Genomic DNA, 22559 nt, shown 5'->3' with positions numbered 1-22559 from the left:
TCGATGCTACACCGTAGTATGTACTGCACTGTGCTCAGCTTCCCATCATGCACCTGTGCACAGTGTGAAGCTCAACAGCGCCACGTTGTCACCTGTTTGTACTCTGAACAGACAGACCGACAAAGGGACACACATTTCTGTTCCTTTGAGTGGCTGCACCGCTCAAATAAAGAAGGGCATCTCCTGTCCTTTTCTTGCACACTAATATGCTTGAGCTGTTCCTATCTAATTGCTGTATATAGGCCTAGATATACTGTGAAGGTGTTTACATTAAGTTAGGTGGCAGATACTGGAAAAAATGCTGTGCTGCATACAATTTACAAAGATTACTATGTGCAAAAAATGTTTTTGTTGCTGTTATTTCCTATGTTGCTGCATTGTCTGAAGGAAACCAAACGAAAATTGGTTTGACTTTTAGGTACCTGTACACAAGACAATAAAGTACCCATTGAACCCTTGAACCTTGACAATATTAGATAAGAAACATTGACAAGGCTGTCTCTGATATGTCTGCCAACAGACTACTGCCAGGAAATAACATGCACACATGACTGAAGGTCCTTCCAGACGGCGAGCGAGTGACGCAGGCACTGTTGATTCTGTCGACTAAAACTATGACAAGAAATGTCCGTTGAATACCTCTTTTCACTGGCGAAAACTAAACGGAAACTAAATGAGAACTAAGCCACGGTGACTAAAAAACTAGGAGTATACTGACAATTTCGTCAACGGATAAAAACTAGACTAAAATGTTAGAGGAGAAGAAGTCATTCTATGCCTGGTTGCGCTCTGGCAAATTGACAATAGCAGATCTACAAGCTCACAACGTGTCGCAGCGTGACGTGTTGTGAGCTTGCCTTTGCATTTCCTCGTGGCTAAATCCCCAACACTGCCTCCTGCGTAAGCCTAATTTATACTTTGTTTTAAACTTAAACTATACCTTCTCTTCTCCTAAACCTAATCTATGCCTTGTCTTAAACCTAATTTATGCTTTGATTTACAGTATAATTCGCCAAGCGGCGTGTCAAGTGACACCGTTGTAGGATTAGAGAGTCTACTGACTCTTTAAATATTGCGCAATCATCCCTCCGGGCTATGGGATATACAGTAGGTGTATCCTTGGACGGCCTAACAACTATACCCAGCCAATTGCAGATCAATCGTCCACTCCAGGCTAAGGGATGTAGTCATTGTAGTGAGTTACGGGAGTTTCGTCGGTTTTGTCGGACCCCGGCCATCTTTAACCCATTCTGACCGGGCACCCATTTTGGTGTCAGCATCATGTTATGCTTTAGCTATTTAAAAATAGCAGATCTACAAGCTCATATCGCGCCACCGAGTGGCGCGATACGAGCTTGTAGGTCTGCTATTTTTGAAAAATCGAAGAGCGACTGACATTTTTAGAATCTGATCTCAGGTCAGAATGGGTTCATCAGACCAGTGTGTGTCCGGCGGAAACCTCGTATGAATCTGATCTCAGGTCAGAATGGGTTAAAAGATTTTGTGCCAAGGACCCCATACAAGATTTGTGGTGTTAAAAACGTCAACAGATATTCTAACATTTTCAAAGAATGTCAACATTTATTTTTAAATAGCTGATTACTATATAGGGCCCTGGGGGTCCCCGGACGCCACTTTGAGAACCCCTGCTGTTAGACCACATACCACCATAACTGTACATAAGTTTGTACATAAGTGTACAAATCGGGTCCATCTGGTTCCATTTGTACACTCTCAGAGTTGCAGCCACATTCAGTGTCCATTTGGTTCCTATTCCTGACTATCCATCAGTCCCCAGACCCCACTTTGAGAACCACTGCTCCACAGTACTCCACATGAAAAGTCCCTTGAGATAACTTCTATAGAGCGCCGCGCTACACAAATACAGTTGCCTTGATTAGACTAAACCATTCATAAACTCCACCCTTTGATATCCCAGCGTGTCATTTATCTGCATTATAATTCTCTTTCAAATCAATGCACCATAGTTCAGAGTAGCAGAGGAAACAACTCTCCGCGAGGGAGTGTGCACAGTTAAAGCACTCCAAATAACAATCAACCTGACAAGACACTCGATAAAGAAAAAAAACACAGATGCGAGAAACTGCAGAATCTAAAGAAAGAGCAGAGGGAGTCGCATTATTTCTCTTTCAAATCAAGAAATCTGGAAAATGTTGCTCTCTTGGTGTAACCGTTATTACATACATACGTTACAACATAGCGTGATCATGTTATGTCAGTACACTATAAGAAATAATGGGACCATGAACATTTCATATCCAGGAATTCACATCATAGTCACACACAGTGACTGTCCTCTAACTAATTGTACACAATGTCGCTCATTGTCCATACTATGTCCAGCAATATATTGGGTTTTGAGTTGACACATTCTAGTTGTAACCACTATTGTCTATTCTTGGTCATCTCCTTTTTGAGGGGCGCTTCAAAATCTTTTGAAAATAGTCGATCTACAAGCTCACAATGCGTCGCAAGTAGTGGAGTAAAGGTAAAAACGTCGGCTCTGAGATGTAGTGGAGTATAGAACATTTGATATACTCAAGTAAAGTATAAATACCTCAAAATTGTACTTAACCCATTCTGGGCGGGAACCCCTTTTGGTGTAAGCATTATGTTATGCTTTAGCTATTGAAAAATAGCAGACCTACAAGCTCATACGAGCTTGTATAGGTCTGCTATTTTTTAAGAATCGTGAAAAGTGACATGAAAGTGTTTGAGATCGACTGACATAGAAAAACAGCTTTTTCAAGAAAACAGTCAGGATTTAGAAGACATTTTATAGAATCGTTCCCAGGTCAGAATGGGTTAAGTAAATGTACTTAGTTACTTTCCACCACTGGTGGACAGTTAGTAGTCACTCACCCCCAGGAAGATGTTCTTGGAGGAGTCGAAGCCGGCGGCGTAGATGCGGGCGGTGAACGGGGCGGTGCGCTCGCACATGATCCGACAGGCGTAGCGGGAGATGGTGCTCTGGGCCGACTGGCCCCCCCCACCGCCGCCCCCTCCTCCTCCTCCTACGCCGTCGCCCACTGCCCCCCCCTGGCCCTGCCCGCTGCCACCACCACCACCGCCACCGCCGCTGCCACCTCCGCTGCCCGCTGTGTCCGTCACCACGAAGTCTATCATGCTCTCTGTTGACCGGCCAATCTGCATGGGGGGGGGGGGGGGGGGAAGCAGAGGGAGGCTGAAGTCAATAGACTGCGTGGGATTACAATAGAAGAGAATATAGAACAGTGGTTTGGAAAGTGTCTCAATTTGAATGCTTAAATGCATTGATATGTGATTTGCATTGATACTTTAGTATTTGTATAAAGGCATGCACTTTTGAATACTTGAAGTGTCACAGCCCTGGCCACGGTCTGTGCCACACCCACTCATCCACTGCCCTGATGACTACCTGGGCCCACCTGTGCGTCTCACCTCACCTGCTCCCTAATGAATATAGCCCTTGATGCTCTCACCTGCTCCCTAATGAACCTAGTCTATATATAGCCCTTGATGCTCTCACCTGCTCCCTAATGAACCTAGTCTATATATAGCCCTTGATGCTCTCATGTGGTTGTTGGTTTATCAGTTTGCTCTGCCTTGTGTATTCATTATTTCATGCCTTGTAAGGTGTACCTGAGGTGAGTTCTACTTTTACCAAGTAAAGACTTGAATTCTGCATTTTGGGTCCTGGGATAGAAGCCTGACACTTAAGTGTTTTCTTTTAGCAAGTACTCCTGTACTTTAACTCAAATACAACATTTAACAGAGCAGCTTTCACTTGTAGTTGAGTATTCTAATCTTTGACCAGGACTATCTGTTCTATACTTTGACTCATGCACTGAGGAAGAGTACTTTGTCCACTGGAATAGAAATTGAAATGTATTTTAGGGCTGTTCAAAGAGTACTTTGGTACAGTAACAGTACAGTACAGAACAGTGAAGAAAAAAACATGACAGGGCAACTGATCTGACATCTGCTTTTACAAAATACGTTAAAGGGGATTTCCCACTGTAGCTTTGGCTGTGTGATGGGCAACAAGGTGCGATATGATCCCTCTTTGGTTTTGGCTTGGAATACTGCGGAGAGGTGAATAGTGTGCAGAACCCAGCATGCATTGCTGCCAAACCCTGCTTTAAATGTATTGTTGCTGGTGATATTGGCTATACCTTGGCTAACAAACATCTGTCACTTACTTCTATCATGTGTGCATCTTATGATATTTAGTCGACTGAAACTAGTCTAACACTAAGACATTTCCAGGTGACAGAAATGTGACTAAATCCAAATGAAAACTATTCAAGAGACTAAAAACTAAAATCAAAAATTTCCATCAATATCAACACTTGGGGGGCGGCGGCAGGCAGGCAGATCAACAGTGAGATATAGACTGCAGTCTGCTGGAGTTGGGTCCCTCCATGTGACGCGTGGATGAGAGAGATGGATGGCCGGAGAGCGGCTGGGAGCGGTCGAGTCTGACTCATATTCTCCCTCATTTTGTCCTGTATCTTCCATTCCCTTTCCTCCGTCCTTCTCCTCCTTCTGGCTTCTATTTTCTCCTCTATGACCCCTGCATCCCCCCCCCCTCCTCTATGACCCCTGCATCCACCCCCCCCTCCTCTAGGACCCCCCCCCCCATCCACCCCCTCCTCCTCTACGACCCCTGCATCCACCCCCTCCTCCTCTATGACCCCTGCATCCCCCCCCCCTCCTCTACGACCCCTGCATCCACCCCCCCCCCCTCCTCTAGGACCCCCCCCATCCACCCCTACGACCCCTGCATCCACCCCCTCCTCCTCTACGACCCCTGCATCCCCCCCCTCCTCTACGACCCCTGCATCCCCCCCCCTCCTCTACGACCCCTGCATCCACCCCTCCTCCTCTACGACCCCTAGCATCCACCCCCTCCTCCTCTACGACCCCTAGCATCCACCCCCCCTCCTCTACGACCCCTGCATCCACCCCTCCTCCTCTACGACCCCTAGCATCCACCCCCTCCTCCTCTACGACCCCTGCATCCACCCCCTCCTCCTCTACGACCCCTAGCATCCACCCCCTCCTCCTCTACGACCCCTGCATCCACCCCCTCCTCCTCTACGACCCCTAGCATCCACCCCCTCCTCCTCTACGACCCCTAGCATCCACCCCCCCTCCTCTACGACCCCTGCATCCACCCCCTCCTCCTCTACGACCCCTGCATCCACCCCCTCCTCCTCTACGACCCCTAGCATCCACCCCCCCTCCTCTACGACCCCTAGCATCCACCCCCTCCTCCTCTACGACCCCTGCATCCACCCCCTCCTCCTCTACGACCCCCTGCATCCCCCCCCCCCTCCTCTACGACCCCTAGCATCCACCCCCCCCCCTCCTCTAGGACCCCCCCCATCCACCCCCTCCTCCTCTACGACCCCCTGCATCCACCCCCTCCTCCTTTCATGACTCTGCACTGTTGAGGCGTGGGCGAGCTAGATGACAGATACTTTGGGTGACACGACTATTTCTGGCTTGTGTGTGTGTGTGTGTGTGTGTGCACGTGCAGTCGTGCACGTGTGCATGCAGTCGTGCACGTGTGTGTGTGTGTGCGTGCACGCACATGCGCCTGAATGGTTTTCCTGCATGTGTGTAGGACATGGATGTTCAGTGCCTGTCAGCACATGTGCATGTATGTACGTGTGTGTGTGTGTGTGTGTGTGTGTGTGTGTGTGTGTGTGTGACTGTGTGTGTGTATTTGCACGTGGCAGCTGTGTGCAGTGCATGCGAGCAGGTTCAACAAGGCGGCACTCGGCCGTCTCTCCCCTATTTTGAGTTCAAGCGCTCTATTTCCAGAGTAGGTCAGAGCTGAAAGCGTTGAGCTGGCACGTGAGGGAGTGTGTGTTCCTGTGCGTGTGTGTGTGTGTCGGTGGGTGTGAGTGCACCTGCGCATTTCGGAGTGTTTTGTCTGTAGGTGTGTGTGTGTGTGTGTGTGTGTGTGTGTGTGTGTGTGTGTGTGTGTGTGTGTGTGTGTGTGTGTGTGTGTGTGTGTGTGTGTGTGTGTGTGTGTGTGTGTGTGTGTGTGTGTGTGTGTGTGTGTGTGTGTGTGTGTGTGTGTGGGGCTGACCTGGAACATGTCTGTGTTGGTGTCATGGGTGTATTCCACGATGACTGAGTGACTGCGGGACAGCGTGTAGGAGATGCTGTGCTGGCTCTTGTTGCTGAGGGCCTGTCGATGCAAAACACATTATACACATCACACACACACACACACGGCACGGTGTGCGCAAGCTTGGCCATCTGGGAAAGAGCCTGCATACGTGGATTACCGGTACCAGAACTGGCAACACTGCAATGTTGTAATGCTCATTAAACACTAAGCACAACAATAAGACTCATTTCAAATGCTATTCTGATGTGTGTTCTCACTTAGATTTCATAATTTAGGTCAATTCCATAAGTAAGTCCCATGGGCAGGTCAAAGGAGGCTGGGGGGGTAAGCTTTAGGCACAATGGACCTATATTCCGAAATACAAGCGAGAACACCAAAATAACAATAGCATTTTGATGAAGTGTTGTAAGTTTCATGTCAGGTGTTTAAGATGTGCTTTAGGGGCATTCAATAACAATCATGAAATAGGTCAGTAACGGAAACAAACAAACACCGTTTTGTTTAATGAAATCCTATCAAAGTAACGACTCGAGTGCCAAAGGTTCTTTCTTCTTTGTCAAAAGAGGCTGGTATTCCCCTTCCACCGGTAAGTCATGAAATGCTCATGAATTGTTTTCACTTTTTGATGGGACAAAAAGATGCATTCATGGCAGTGTACACACGGGTGAAGAACAGAGATTTGCGAAACACGACGACAGTCACCGCTGGCAACAAGTGGTATCGTGTAACAGGCCCCTATTTTCCTGGGCTAGCTCATAAATGGCACGTTATTATTTATAGCAATATCCTGGGGGGGGGGGGGGGGGGGGGGGGGGGACTGTTAACATTATCAACGCAGCACAAAAGGAGATTCCAGTCAAGTCACACGCCGCAAGCGCAAGAACTCTCATTTGGTTCCCGTGGTCTATCCTCTATAGTCTATCCTCTATGTACAGAGTGCTGTAGCAGCAGCAAAAACATACTCTACCGAAGGCCAGACTGGAATGTCTAGTGTATAAGTCCACGTGTACGTGTACTTTTTTTTAATTTGCATTATAATCCCCATAAGGGGATTTTAGATCAGCCTCATATAAGAACTGTGTTTGAAAAATAAACAAATCATTATGGATATGAAGAGTCAACTGAGAGAAAACGCGAATTTGTTACATTTTCGCTAGAAACGGACTCGTATCACATATGAGCGACTGTCCTAAACGATACAGACACCTCCCCGGCGATATCGCCGGGTCAGTTTGTTTATTTTTGGACCACAATTCCACGATTTTAAGATGACCCCATGTTATTCTCCAAAGAGAACCCAGGGGGTGATGGAGTGACGTCAGGACTTCAGCACTCTATTTATTAGGCCACAGACCCCAATTTGCTACAATATTCTGTATCATTCCCTGAAGAAGACCTTCCGAGGTCAAAATGGTTGGTCGTTCTTTATCTTCTATATTTATTTTCCAAGGCCAGCAGTGCGCGGTTAATGCAGCATTTAATGCCGCCCTCAGGTTATATTATCAGAATACTGATATATTATTGATTTCAGCTGTTACAATTCCAATTCCAAACATGCAAACATGACCCACTTTAATTAGTCTGTAGCTTACTGGCTAGTATTTTAAATCTTATTGTCTTTTTTTACGTCCAATGTATTAGTTATTTAGTCCATATAAGTTAACATGACTATAATTAAAGGCATTTGAAATTATATATATATAAATATATATATTTCAAATGTTACTTTTCAGGATTCCAATAGCAAAAAATAATTCAGGATTTCAATTCAAATATAGCAAAAATAGCTGATCTGCAAGCTTTGAGCTTGCAGATGGGCATTTCTTTGCTACAACAGTAATCTGCAGTGCTGTGGCCCTCTGGAGTGAGTGTGGAAATAATAGTGGCCCTGGCCTGTTACCACAGCTCCATTATAGCTAACAACATACAAGAATGTGAGATATCCCCGTATTTAGCCCGGGGGTTTCCTAAAGCCCTCTCCAGAGCAGGGTTATATCACCTGTACTTTTCAGGATCATCCCCCTGAGGGAGGGTCAAGATCACCAGTGTTGAAGGGAGGTTAGGACCAAAGCAAGGGAATGTTCGTTTTCCAGACTAATCCAGCTTGTGTGCTCCAACTGTTCCCTGCTGTCAGTGTTTTAAAAGATTCTAACCCTAGGCTATTCAGGTGTGAATCCTCAAACACAGGGCTTACTCTAAACACGCCAGGATGATACATTTGAGAGTGAAACGAGGTTAAGATAGCCCTGGGCTTTTTCTGTAGCCTATAGTGTTTAATTTGGCCTAGAGCTTAGAAACGCAGAATTCCTAAAAAAAAGAAATCTACAAACGACAGCATGTTCATTAGGGTCCTCTTTCAGCTTGGGGCTCGTGGAATCCTCAAAAGCATGTTTTATTAATGGTAAAAAATGCTAAATGGTTACGTATATATAGCACCTTTATCCAAAGCGCTCTACCATGGGCTCACCCATTGTTACCTCCCTAATTGCCGGCCCCACCGAAAATAGCAGATCTACAAGCCCACAACTCATCATGCTATGCGTTGTGGGAATGCGAACGACAATAAAAGCCTTGTTTTCCGAGGCTGGTACTAATGAGCCATCCCATTGACCCGATACGAGGCTCTCTTACCTTTGACACCAGAGGGGTGGAGACATTGTGGATGACATCAGGTTTGACACCGTTGGCTTTGGGCCTCTTGTACAGGGCGAGACGACTTCTCCTGCGACCCTTGTCCCCGTTGACCAGAGAGCCATTGTGCCTGTGTGCGTGCACAAACAAAACGCAGTTGGATCTTTTAAAATGTTACGATGAACCAGGTTTATAGAAACAATTTCAGTAAAGGTGAACGGCATATAGATAGATGAATACAAATGTCAAAAATGCCCAAATGCCATTATATTATGGAAATTGTATTTCCTTTAGAGGATAGCCCCTTGAGATGTATCATGTCGTTTTAGAGGGGGTCCTCGGGCACAACACAATGAATACAGTACATAGACAAAACAATACATTAAACATATCGACACAGAACAATACACTTACATTGGCTTCACTGTGGTAAAAAAAAATAAGAAATAATGAATATAAAATCAACAGCCCACCAGAGCTTTCGATACATTATTCCAATCCAAATTTACAAACTGTGCGTGCAAATTCCATTTTAGTCCCACTCCCACCCGTTCCCGGTGGATTTCTGTACCATTTCCCAGAATGTAGATGACATGCTTTGCTTTCAATATCTCTCCCCCCTCCCCACCCCCCTCTCTCTCTCTCACTCTGTCATCTCTTGTCTCTGCTCCCGTAATGGGTTTCATTGCATACCGCCCGCGGTGCGCAGTATATTTTACCGCCCACAGCTAAGTTTAAGTACCGTCTGCTTCCCACAAATATTTCCATTGGGACCACAAATACAAACAGAAACACGGCTATCAGCCTTCACAGCACCACGGACAGCGGCACAGCGGGGCTGCGCTTTACTGCTTGACAGTTGGTTAACTTATTAATGGATGCATATACTTGTCGTCAGTAACAACGTTTCAAAATTTAAGTTCTCCTCCATTTCCATTGTTATCGGTAACAATTGAAAGAAGCTGCCTGCGCGTACTCAATGCTGTGCAAAGATCGAAGTAGTTATTCCGAGCTGTCGGTCCTGAGAGCTTCTTGTAACGATGTGTCAGTATTGTGTATTGTGCGTGCGTGCGCATGCGTGCGTGCACACAAGTCTGTCAGAGTCAGGAGTATGTCTGTGCTGATTGCTGGGTGTCAGGTACATTTAGAGTAGATTATAGATTATATATGCTATAAAAATGCAATTCATTATTATTATTAGATTAGTTTAGAGTAGACTATAGGCAGGTAAGATTAGGATTGTGTTGTGACTTTTGTTTTATGTTGGCTATAGGTTAGTGTTTGAACTGAGTGTAGATACTTTACAATATGACTTTGATCCTTTCTTGAGTTGCGCCACATGTTGTGTTTTGTTAATGTTAAAAATCATATTTCACACGCACGTACAGTATAAATGTTTAAAATCACTCTCCAACCTTATGTCCCAATCCATACTTCCCCTGCCTAGACCAGTGGTTCTCAACCAGTGGTCCTTGAGGCGTTCCATGTAATATCCCCAGTTAAACTTAAATGATGGAGAGTTGGTAACCAAATGGACCCTTATAGATCTTTAACTCTTGAGAGTGTAACATGAAACCTTTACCCTTTCGAGTCCATTTGGTTTCATATTTACGCTCTCATTATTTTAAATATCTGCATTACTTAATCAACAAGAAGTCTACGGTGAAATTAACAAACATAAATGTGCTGTGTGGACATGGGTCTACTCTTATATACTGTACATTTATAGAATAAATATACAGACACAATATTTTGTTTGGGGTGTCACAGCACCACGTCCTTGAAATTTCATTCTTAACCTACCGGTAACTTCATTATTATAGTGATATTGAACCAAGTGTTACAACCTGAATGAACAAGGAAGAAAAACCCGGCCCTAATCTTAACCCATGGAATGGCGGTGCATGGACCCCCAGCACTATTGTGTCAGTGTCAGGTAGGTCTATGATGGACCCACCCGACACAATAGTGTATAGCAAATGTCTGCTTGCTTTTTAGTCTACTAGCAATTTCCGTAGCTTAGTTTTTATTTATTAGTCCTTATTGGTCGCGTTCCTGTTCTCCCTTTGAGCTTCTTCAGTACTGGATACTGTATTTATGAGCATTGTATGTCTGTCCTGTTTTTTTTTTGTTGTGTATTTTGTGTTACTGGCAGAGCTGTGTCACTTATTTTGCCTCTTGTCTTGGCCAGTTCACACTTGTAAAAGAGACTTCAGTCTCAATGTGGTTTTTACTGGTTAAATAAAGGTTAAATTAAATGTAAAAAAAAAGTGGCGGTCCCCAGGTTGCTCTTATAGTCATAAAGCAACTAATGAATGCGATAGTGTATGCTTGGCCAATGCACAACCTCTCGGTTTAAATGAGGACGTTGACATAAGTGTTGTAGCATAAATAAATTACAGGACATTGCATTATGCTCAGTGCTTTATGACGACTGCCTGATGTATGCATTGTGTTGCATTCTGTTCCTACATACAAATGTAAAGAATCTCGATTATTTATAGGTGTTCCCTGTCTGGCTGTCTCAGAGGACACTTATGTCTTTTCTTTTTTTTTGTAGCAGCGACCAATATAAGACAAAAATTCCCCTGAGGGTTTAGTCACTGAAATGTTTGGAGACATTGTGGATGACGAATATTGCCACAGGTGTTGTGACAATAATGCACAAAATCTGTGTTGTGCGTTAGGCAATAATATCAGAGCTCTGTCACATTTACTGGTTACACTATATCCGATCTGGGACCCCATCGGCAAAAAAGGTCTTAGGGCAAAAAGCTTGTAGTGTAGAGTGTGTGGAATTGTGGTAGCCCCAGTATGTTCCCTCAGCACTACGCTCAGTTTGAATTAGTGTAAAACGTTCGTGGCCCTTCACTTTTTGGATTCATTGTGCAGAAAAGGGTAAGAAGCGTTCCTTGTGGAAACATGCGCCGTTTCTGAACCGCGGTGGGAGAGGCCCAGGGTGTGACCTCCTCTCGGAGCTACAGAATGAGCGTATTGTGCTGAGGGAACATATACTGGGGCTAGAATTGTGGATGCTGTGCTTTATTCATTTCCCTTTTGGCCCAGGCCAGCAGCATGCCTGAGCTTCAGTGATGGATTGGTCGCTTCACGTTTCTGTCGGTAACAATTGAGAAATGAATCCAAATGTTGCAGACCGCTGCCCCCTTGCTTTGCTTTTGGCGTTGTATAATCACCGGCTTTGATGGTGATTACAATGATTTTTGATGATGTTTGTGGACTCCATGCTGCACCAATGGCATGCAGGACCCACAGTTTTTTTTTACTACTGCACCGTCGTCCGTTCTCTCTCTCTTTAAGTTGCTAAGAAAATATACGTCACTACCCATTCCCGTCCGCAGTAATTTAACCCATTTTGGGCGGGAACCCCTTTTGGTGTTTTAAGCATTCTGTTCAGCATTCAGCTATTGAAAAATAGCAGATCTACAAGCTCATAGCTCATAGCTACGAGCTTGTAGGTCTGCTATTTTTGAAAAATCGTGAAAATGTGGCACAAGTCTTTGAATATATATTTCAGAGCGAACATTTTTAAATTAAAATATTGGCTTCTGCATGGGGGGTCCCTGGAACGACATATTTTGAGATGGGGGTCCGTGGCCCAATAGAGATAATTCTGGGGGTCCTTGACATGAAAAAGGTTGAGCACCACTGACAAATGTTAGGATTTAGACGCCTTTTTGTTTTATCGACTTCAGTCACAAAATGTATTAAAGACCACCTGCTCCTGTAAGATCTGTGCTGGGTTGGGCAGCGGGCTACATTGGGATCCAAATCCCAAGCTGTACTCTTCACAAAAGAAGCTGTTGTGTATCGGAGGAGACATGTAGTCAGTCTACATCTTCCCCAAAACCAAGAAGTATATGGTATGATTCTGGTTATAAGAAAGATTCACTAAGGGAATAGGCATAGAAAATAAATGTTCAATCTAACCAAAATGGAAATGTCTGGTGATATAATATAATGTGATGAGAAATGGAGCACAGCGTGAAATGAAAGAAGCTAGAGGCAAATGGCAAAATATTCCCATGGCTGTACAGGAAATCGGATTTGCCCATATTCGCCGCTTTTCCTCCATTCACACACGATGCAGCTGAAATGCCCCTTGTTTATTTGTCCACAGCTATATGATAATCCCAACCCAGGCATGAGGCAGCGTAGTGGTACACGGTATATGTAACGACATTAAAAACCCGCTCATGTTCTATTAGCTGCTGTGAAGCCATGATTGGATGGACCTCGTAAAATGTCGGTGGCTGGAAGCGCAAAGCCATATAATCCATCAGCGTACAGATCAATAGGGCAAGGAGGAGTGAATATAATATAACACCTGCGTCTCTTATCTGGGCCTGGAACAGCAGGAGAGCATCATCATATACCAACTTCCAAGTCTATATGTAGATGATGTTGCTTCATGCTTTCTCTCTATCTGCCCTCTCTCTAACTCTCACTATGTCATCTCTTGTCTCGATCTCCTCCCCTAATCATATCATTTATATATCACTCCTTTTCAGTCTCCCTGCCACTCTTTCTCTGCTCGTCCTCCGTCATTCTCATCCTCTCTCTCTCTCTCTTCTCCCCTTCACCTTAATTTGCCTATGCATGCTTCCTCTGCGCACTGTGTGTGAATGGCATCTTTGTATGGAGTCAAATGAGCTCTTTATTTCTTCTGTGTGCTGCTCAACCAGAAAGAAAAGGATAACGTGTGCGTACTGCAGGCCCTGCTACAAGATGTAGGCAGGAGGGGTGGTTTATTTGTTGATTAATTCAGATTTGCATGGGCGCACATGAGGCCGACAACGCACATAGCCAACGTATAGACTTAGAATAGGTCGTTAGGGTAAACATGTCAAAATGACCTGTACTGTACTGTACGTGTACGTCGTGTAGTGCAGTGTCATAGTCTTTCTTTTCATTTAGTTTTAGTCACATGTTAGTCCCCTGCATGGAATGTTTTAGTGTTAGTCTAATTTTAGTCGACTAAAATGTATTTTGGCGGGCCTTGATGGCGTCGTAATGGCTGATTTTACACTTGCTGATCTACTGATCTACGACGCGTTTTCAGCGTTTTCAGTATGCAACCAAGTGTAAAATGACTTATAACTGGATCTCTTGTCCACTAGTCCCTTCCTAACATTTTATTTGTTGACGAAATTGTCAATATTATTTAGTCTTAGTTTTAGTCATCTTTTTTTTTTTTTTTTTAAGATTTTTTTTTTGCGGCTTACGCCTTTTATTGATTTTTGAAGGGACAGACAGTAGGCTGACAGGAAACGGGAGAGAGATGGGGGGATGACATGCAGTAAAGGCCGTGTCGGGTCCGGGAGTCGAACCCGCGGCACACTGCGACTGGATTACCAGTCCGGTGCCCAGACCGTTACGCTACGGCCTGGGCCAGTTTTAGTCATCATTGCTTAGTTTTCATCTACCGGTAGTTTCCATTCAGTTGTCGTCAGCGAAAAAAGGTAGTCGACAAACATATTGACGACTTAGGCAATATTACATGAGAGGGTGTGGTTTAACGTGATTATTGCCACGACAGTGATGCGGTCAGGAACGAGACAAAGTCGAGCTCCGCAAGCATCACTGAAGTGGCAATAATCACGTTAAACAACACCCTCGAGTGTAATATTGCAATTCTACAACAGTTACCCTTAAAACTAAGAAAATCGCTGAAATGACAGATGTAGTCACTACGACCACAAATGTCCCAAGAAACTAGCTAGCCAGCCACCAAGTTTGCTAGCGCTCTGGGAAAACAGAGCAGCTGAATTATTTGTTTTGATTAAGGTGGTGAATGGTGCTGGTTTGATCCACGGCTAGAAGCCGTTTCAACCAATCAGATTGCTTCCTCGAAACGACCTGTTGTATAGAATTAGTATTAGTCGACAAAATCAACACTGGCGCGGCGTCTCACCCCAAGACGATTAGCTCGCCGTACTTGACGGGCTCCTTGTCCCCCGGGAAGACTCCGTCGTGGGGCTGCGAGCCGGAGCCCAGAGGAGGCGAGGGCTGGCTCTTGTTGCAGGACGGACGCAGCTCCAGAGAAGGGGGGGGACACAGGGCCTCTGAGCTGCCCTCCAAAACCATGCCCACCGGCCACAACGGGGACTCAACGCTGCATGGGGCAACAGAAAGAGAGAGAGAGGGACAGACAATTTACAATTTAGGCCTCAGCAGATGCTCTTAATCCAGAGCGATGCACAGTTACTTACAGTAATACATCAAGAAATAGTGATCTTGGACGATCATATAGGTAAACCAAGAATCTAAACAGTATAATTTCAAAACAATTATAATCTATTCTGTACATTGAAACTACTAATTATAGGATGCCAGGTCTACACATGAATCTTGGCAGCCATCTGTACATAGCAAGTGCTACAGGCCGTATTAGTGGATGCTAAAGAGGTGAGTCTTCAGATTACCATGGGAGATTTGGAGTGAGTCTGCAGTTCTAACTGCAATGGGGTGTTTGTTCTACAGTTTGGGAGCTGAGAGAGAGAGAGAGAGCGAGAGAGAGACAGAGAGAGAATGCGTGCAGAAAGAGCACACAACCTGTAGTGACGACAAACAGCATCACACCTGTGGTACTGAATAGCCCCCCCCGCCCATTTGAATGTCAAAGAATGCTGTATTGCAAAAAATATTTTCATTTGCCTGTGGATGTCTTCGCCCATCCATTTATCACAACCATTATCTCATATCCACACTGGGTGGGGAGGTGCCATATGCAGTGGCGTAGCACTTTTTGTGCGATACAACACCTAGGTGATTCTGCAGTGAAATGAATATTTTTACCCCTGTGACTGTCCCTCTACCACACCATACTAATATGCCTGCAAGCAGCACAGAGGCCGGAAATATATATGCTCTCTAAAAAAGATGTGTATAATTTATTTTCACATGCCGCAAATTGTCAAGCAAATGCTCGCAAGTCCCTCTCCTTTGTACCCCTTAGTTGTTACTTCAAACTCCCCAAATAGCCAACAAAACAAATTCAGGAATAATTGGCTGAAGATAGACGTCTCATTACTGTTTGCTCTGGGTTGGCGGTCAGATATTCTCTCTGCACGTTGGCTCTTCTGCTAATTGTCACCTCCCCCCCCCCATTATGCGACCAAAGCTAGCTGTTTGCTGACTATGTGCATTTGCAAAGCAGTCGGCCCATCCTAATAGGATTGGGTACAAGTGATGCCTGCCTCTTTTCTTCGTCTTCGTCTTCTTTTGTTTTTACACAGGCCGATGAAGAAAAGGACACCTGCATCTATGGCCTCTGTCACTATTCTGCCCGGCTATGCCGTTGTTCTCACAGTAAAGAATTGAGTTTCTATGACCGCCGTCAAGTGTTCCGGGGCTTGGGAACAAGCGGAGATACTAAGAACATTTTGGGAAACAAGAGGGCCACGTACGTCACCCTCCACAAAGCTTTCACCGTTAACAACCAGATACGGATCAATCGACGAGCTGTCGTCGTACCCAGGGTTCTTAACGAATCCCCGGAGGCTGGCTGCAACCTTTCCCTGCACGCTGGCCATCAAACGGAGGGGCTAGCGCAGAGGAGCGCCATTATCGGCTTCCATTTCTATACCGGGTTTATATTGCTCTGGCATTTCAATGCTTTTATCCAGTCGTTCCGCATTAATTAATACACACCAAAAAAATAAAAAAATAATAATAATAACGTGGTGGCGTGTGTTCCAGGTGACAAGGGTTTTAGGCTTCACAAACTGGCATGAAAATAGAGAGAATGTAAACATAATCAAATGCTCAAAGAGTGGGCTTGTTTATGTACTCTCTCTCTGACCGTTTGTGCAGCTATTTTTTACATTAGCCTTTTTACGCGAGAACAAACGTTCTCTAAAGGCCCGTCTCCACTGGCAACGAGAGGCGCACAGGTTCTAAGCCAGCGCATAATGTTCCAAACCTATTATTAATCAAATGTGGGCAAGACCACCTACACAGTGTAAAGTGAGTGGCGGTGGGACTGGGGAAGCCATGTGGCAAAGCCCTCAAAGCTCTTTGTGGAGATAATAGTCCTGGGAACTAAAAGATGCCGTCATATTGAAAACATCTACCCGGTTTTCTGCCACCGGCTCCATCCTTCCTTTCTGTATGATTTCCCAGATAAACCTTGACTCGGCGCCTCGCAAAAAAGCTTAATTTCAACTAAGCCACGTCTGGACAAAGTGGCTACGCCGACCTTACACGGACTACCTCACCCCCCCCGAAGTGAACTTGCGTCCCTATTATTGAACCTTATTGAATCTCGGCCATCTAACAGGAGCCCAATAAGGAGAATATCTCCTCATAATCGGATGACGGATGGGAGACAGCGGATTCAGGGAGCCAGTCGCCATTTCATTAGCCCCCCCAGCTCCGTATATACCGCCTTGGCTGGATATTGAGTGGTGCGGCAGAGAGCGATGGAGGAGTGGAAGGGAGAGTGGATGGAGGGATATAAGAGAGGGAGGGGAGAGAAGTGTACTCCAGCCAAAACAGAAATAGAAAGTGCTACTATGGTGGAGCGGCCTCCGTGGAGGGAGGAAGAGTATATATATATCACATGGCACCTTGCACTTGATTCCCACTGTGATCTGATCTAGCAACGCGGAAAAAGACAGTACAGTTGACATAATATGGATGGATGGATGGATGGATGGGTGGGTGGATGATGAATGGATGGATGGGTGGGTGGATGGATGGGTGGGTGGCTGGGTGGATGGGTGAATGAATGAATGAATGGATGGATGGGTGGGTGGCTGGATGGGTGGGTGGGTGGGTGGATGGATGGATGGATGATGGATGGGTGGGTGGGTGGCTGGGTGGCTGGCTGGGTGGGTGGGTGGATGGATGATGGATGGATGGGTTTTGGGGAGGAGCAGGCTTGGGAGATGGGGAGAGGTGAGGAAGGGAAATGCGAGCGTTCATGGGACACCAGGTGTTCCGTGGGGCTGCTGATGACTATGTGTAAGAGATGGATTATGAGCCTATGTGGAAAGAGACAGAGAGATGGAGGAGGCCGCCGGGGCGGGGGGGGACTATGGTGTCTAATTTATACTTGGTTGTCCATCGTGTCGCACGCTGAAAACAGCCGATCTACAAGCTCACAATGCGTCACGTCGCAACGAGAGCTTCCTATACTGTAGTTCTTCCATCGTCAGTGTATACTACAGCGGTGTGCAGCTATGAATCAGCCTTCAGAAGACATGGAGCTGCTGCTTTGTACGTCTCAGCACGTGACTATGTGTGTTTGGTATAGTGTGTGTGTGTGTGTGTGTGTGTGTGTGTGTGTGTGAGAGAGAGAGAGGGAGTGAGAGAGAGTGAGTGAGTGAGTGAGTGCGCTTGCGCAACCGAGCTATGCTTTGGCAGGGTGATGGATTGCCTGTTCTGTGCCACGCATTTTCTAATCAACCCACAGCCACATCCTGTGGGTGGAGAGGGATAGAGAGAGAGAGAGAGAGAGAGAGAGAGAGAGAGACATTGAAGGGGGGCAGAGATAGTGTACGAGAGCAAAACAGATAGAAGGGGAGGGGGGGGGGGCAGAAACAAAGAAAGGCTGTCTGATAGACAAAGGAATAAGAGAATAATAGAGAAGGAATAACAGATAACGGGGTGCATGCTCCGTATAGTCTCAGCATGGTGCCATTGGGGGGGAAAACTGCATTTTCAACAGCGCGGGTCACGGTGGTGATGTGCACACACTGACACCATCACACCTATCATACAACAACAACGTGGCATGTGATTCCTACACACACACACACACACCATCTACAAGTCTGTATCCATCCACACTGGTGTCCTACTACAACACAAGCCATCTCCTTCTCTTTTCTGGCTTCCCCCTCTAATATACTCCCACCATTCTCTCACTCAATTTCCTCCTATACTGCAGGGGAAAGAGTGAGCACGCTGTGTGTAGAGTGTGTGGGTGAGGAGGAGATATAAAGGAGAGAGAGAGAGAGAGAGAGAGAGAGAGAGAGGGAGGAGGGGGGGGGGGGGGCAGAGAAGGAACGGTTCCCTTCTTGCGGAGACGAATGAACAGAGGGCTAAATATACGCACCGGCAAATGAACTCAGGAGCCGGGGAATAAATTATGAATTCTTGACAACACTGATCACACTATATTTCTCCTCCTCAGCCCTTTTAAAAGCTCCCACATATATACACCCCGCTCACCCCCGCACCAGCTTTGAAAACATATATTATCGGCCGGTGTGACTGGGTTATTGGTTTTCACGGTGGACAAATCCACGACAGCGGCGGCGTGCCTTATTGTTCTCTTAGATGTTGCTCTTGTCACTGCGCAGGCCACAGGCGGAATGATATTAAAGTCGTCAATCCCCGCGGACAGTCTGTCAATTACGCTAAATATCACTGTGAATACTGTTTTTGACAGTGAAATGTAATGGCATGCTGGGGCAGATCCAGCCGACGGTGACGTCGAATGACTTTAGATTCGAGGTGGCAAATCGAGTGTGTTTAAATCCAAATGTGTTAAATGTGAAACTCTGTAGGCTTTTACACTGTAGAAATCCCACAAGCCAACAGTGGTGTATAAATGTTTCCCTTTCCCAATAGCCATCCCCGACTTGCTCTTTCACCCTCCGTTCCTTTTGCACCAATATATACTGTAGCGTATGCAGTCTCTTCATTAAGTGTTTTTCTTTCATTCAAATGGAAAGTGTTCACTATTTACTGGAAATGTGTTTCCATTCACGGGCCTACGGAAGTCTGCAATAATGTTGCATTTTATACATTGAGCATACAAATACAATTTAATTGTTTTCCAAATGTCATACTTGACCTGATTAGTTTGTTCCTGTTTTTGTGTTATGTCCATTCTGTAAATCAGCTTTGGGAGTCTTAGTAAAGCATTAGGTGGCAGGCTCACCTGTGGTTCTTGTTATTAATACCACCATCAGCATGTAGTCTGGGCACACTGGTTCCAGCTTTAAATCCAGCTCATGACATGCATTATGCGTCATCTTCTATCTTTATGTCCTTTATCTCATCTCTCTCTCTCTCTCTCTCTCTCTCTCTCTCTCTCTCATGAAGCACTAATTTAGAAATAAATAACCAATGCAATTTATGTTATGCCATATGCCCACTTCACTATCCTAGGTATAGAGTGCCCCTGGGTTTTGTGCATTACATTCACCCATTCACACACACTTTCGTAAAACCATGCAAGGCACCAACCAGCACACCAGGAGCAATTAGGGGTTCAGTGTCTTGCTCAAGGACACTTCGACACTAACTCTGGGGGAGCCTGGGTTCGAACTGGCAAACCTTGTGGTTTACCATCCAGCCACTCTACCCCTGAGCCACCGCCACTCAGGGGTGCCTCAGGGGTTCTAATTGCTAATTGACAATCTTTGGTTCCAGCAACGTTTTGGTAGATGTTACCGTAGTTAGTTTTTGCCCTCTTTGGATATATTAGTAGAGTACTTCTTCAGAGTCAATTATTGATGCTTGATACCCATATGAGTAAAAACAGTATTTTCTTTCTTTTTTTGTGCTTTTTTCTTGAAACACAGTTCTATTAAGTGCAAAGAACATGTATGGGCATATTTGATGTGAGGATTCGCTACAATATTAGTACCGCAGCTGCTACATATATTCTATCAGGATGTTGTATGGTTCCCAAAGTGGGGTCCGGGGACCCCTGGGGGTACCTGAGGGAGTTCCAGGGGGTACCTAGCTCGATTAGAGATAGTTAAGAACCAAATGGACCCTTATGGGTCTGTAACTCAGAGAGTGTACAAATGGAACCAAATGGACCCGTTAGAAAGGGTCCATTTGGTTCCATTTGTACACTCTCAGAGTTAAATTAACTGTGGTTTTACAATATAAACTGGGGTACCAGAGATAGAAATGCCATTAAATCGGGGGTCTGTAGCATAATGCGTGTGAAACTGGGGGGCCCATGAAATTAATATGTTTCGGAATCACTGCTAGAGCCGTTGAATTTCAAATGATGCCGATTTCAGAGAGCTATAGTAACAACTGCAGGAAGTATAGCCTATACAGATCCAGGGTCTGCAGATGAAAGTGGAAGCAGGCGGGTCTCCTGGGTGTACACGCGGCTCACCCCGTTCTTTCATCTGTTATCAAGAGAGCTTGTTGGGGGATCGTTACACAGTTTACACATGACAGACAGCACTGTGTAAAAGCCTAGCAGAGATCTCCGATCAGACAAAAACAAACACAGTAGCAGGAATCACTGACTTCATCACAAACGCGATGACCCCTGACTGATGAAGGCCAGAGGGCTGAAACATGTCAACTTCTAAAAGAAAATGATGTTTTTCAACAGCATTGCAAGTGTTGCTGAAATTGTTTTCCTCTAACTTTATCACAAACCCATAGCCACTGTCACCATGAGCAACTTTGTGATAAAGGGACTCACAGTGTTGGGGGCGAAACTCTGCCGCCAGATACGGATGGCTTTCGGTAACATTTAGGGCTGAGGAGACATTGGAGTTTAACTGGGTGCTGTGAGCAGAAAACAGCGACCTTAAAGGGTTCACAGAATGGCTGTGTATGGTGAACCAACAAGGTGAGGCACGCCAGCAGGCAGCTTCCCCGTTTTGAGTCAACAGATCTCCCCAAGGCCTACAACATTGATGCATATGCTAGATGTATGAGACTTGTTTACTGATGCAAGCTCCCAATGCATTTCCAATGGAAGTCTCATGGTTTGACACAACATTTCTGTTGTACGGCTTTCGGGCTGTGTTTCGACTGCCCCCCCACCCCCTCATACAACACAAATGTTGTGTCAAACCATGTGACTCCCATTGGAAATGCATTGGGGCAAGATGTAAACGAACCCTTTGTAACCCTTTCTAGCATGCATCAATGTTGTATGCTAGATGCGAATGTGTGAGTGAAGCCTAAGGGCCGATTCATACTCCTATTTTAGAGCTGAATAAAAGTCGGTTTGGCGCTGTAGAGCCTACAATTTGACGTCATTTGAGGTTCGGGGGGGGGGGGGGGGGGGACCGTCCTAAAGTCGGCTCTTTGGTGCTACTGAAAGTTTCTGACGAGCTGAAATCATTTCGGCACTACAGCGCCGAAACAGCGGTAAAATAGGAGTATGAATCGGCCCCAAGACTGTTGGAAAATACCTGGCGGGACTATCACTATACGATTGCATTTGCGGGGGAAAATGTTTCTCTATGTGAATCAATGTGGCTATGGTACAGTCCATGATGAACAAATTACCTTCTACATTCATTCTACAGTCCTCGGTTAGATAAACTTGTGCAACAACGGATGGGTCAACCACATTAATGACAAAATCACCTACACTGTATAATCTTGAATAAACACTTCTGAATGATTGTTCCCCCCACAAAAAAGCTATTCCTTTTTTTTATACGGTATATAAATTTTTATCCCACGGTTTTGTAACCCATTTTTAACCCGTGCCAATTTCCTAAGCTATAATCCTGGGCGCTACTCTCCCTCTGCCAACCTGGGGAGAGCCCCGAACTGAGCTCATGCTTCCTTCAATGCATGAGGAGTGAGCAGGCCTGACAGGGGAGTTTCCCCGGTTGAACGTAGCGTGTGGAGGGAACACGTTATTCCAACCAGTCCTTCCTTCACCTGTCCTCACCAGAGGGGGGCAGTATAGAGACCAGGATTACTGCATGTTTTTTGTGAGGGTACCTACCAACCTACCCTAGGGGACACGGTTAGAACATGCAAACTCCACACAGAAAGGCCCTTTCACCAACCCCACCTAGGGTATGGG

At 45.5% G+C, this 22559-nt stretch overlaps 1 protein-coding gene across 1 annotated transcript in view; it reads right to left on the bottom strand.

Annotated features, from left to right (window-relative positions):
* Positions 1–22559, bottom strand: part of peli3 (pellino E3 ubiquitin protein ligase family member 3) — a 39155-nt gene that overhangs the window by 10144 nt on the left and 6452 nt on the right. Inside the window, exons 2-5 of the mRNA XM_083789336.1 lie at positions 14712–14912; positions 8780–8909; positions 6104–6205; positions 2884–3168 (exon numbers count right to left, since the gene is read on the bottom strand). Coding sequence (XP_083645462.1) covers positions 2884–3168; positions 6104–6205; positions 8780–8909; positions 14712–14884 — 690 coding nt within the window. The 5' untranslated portion in view covers positions 14885–14912. The remainder of the gene's footprint in view (positions 1–2883; positions 3169–6103; positions 6206–8779; positions 8910–14711; positions 14913–22559) is intronic.

Source organism: Protomyctophum parallelum (genome assembly GCF_964188405.1).
Source record: "Protomyctophum parallelum genome assembly, chromosome: 18".
In the NCBI taxonomy this organism is placed as follows: Eukaryota; Metazoa; Chordata; class Actinopteri; order Myctophiformes; family Myctophidae; genus Protomyctophum; species Protomyctophum parallelum.
Note: the sequence above shows the minus strand (reverse complement) of the source record. Positions and strands in the feature narration are given on the sequence as shown.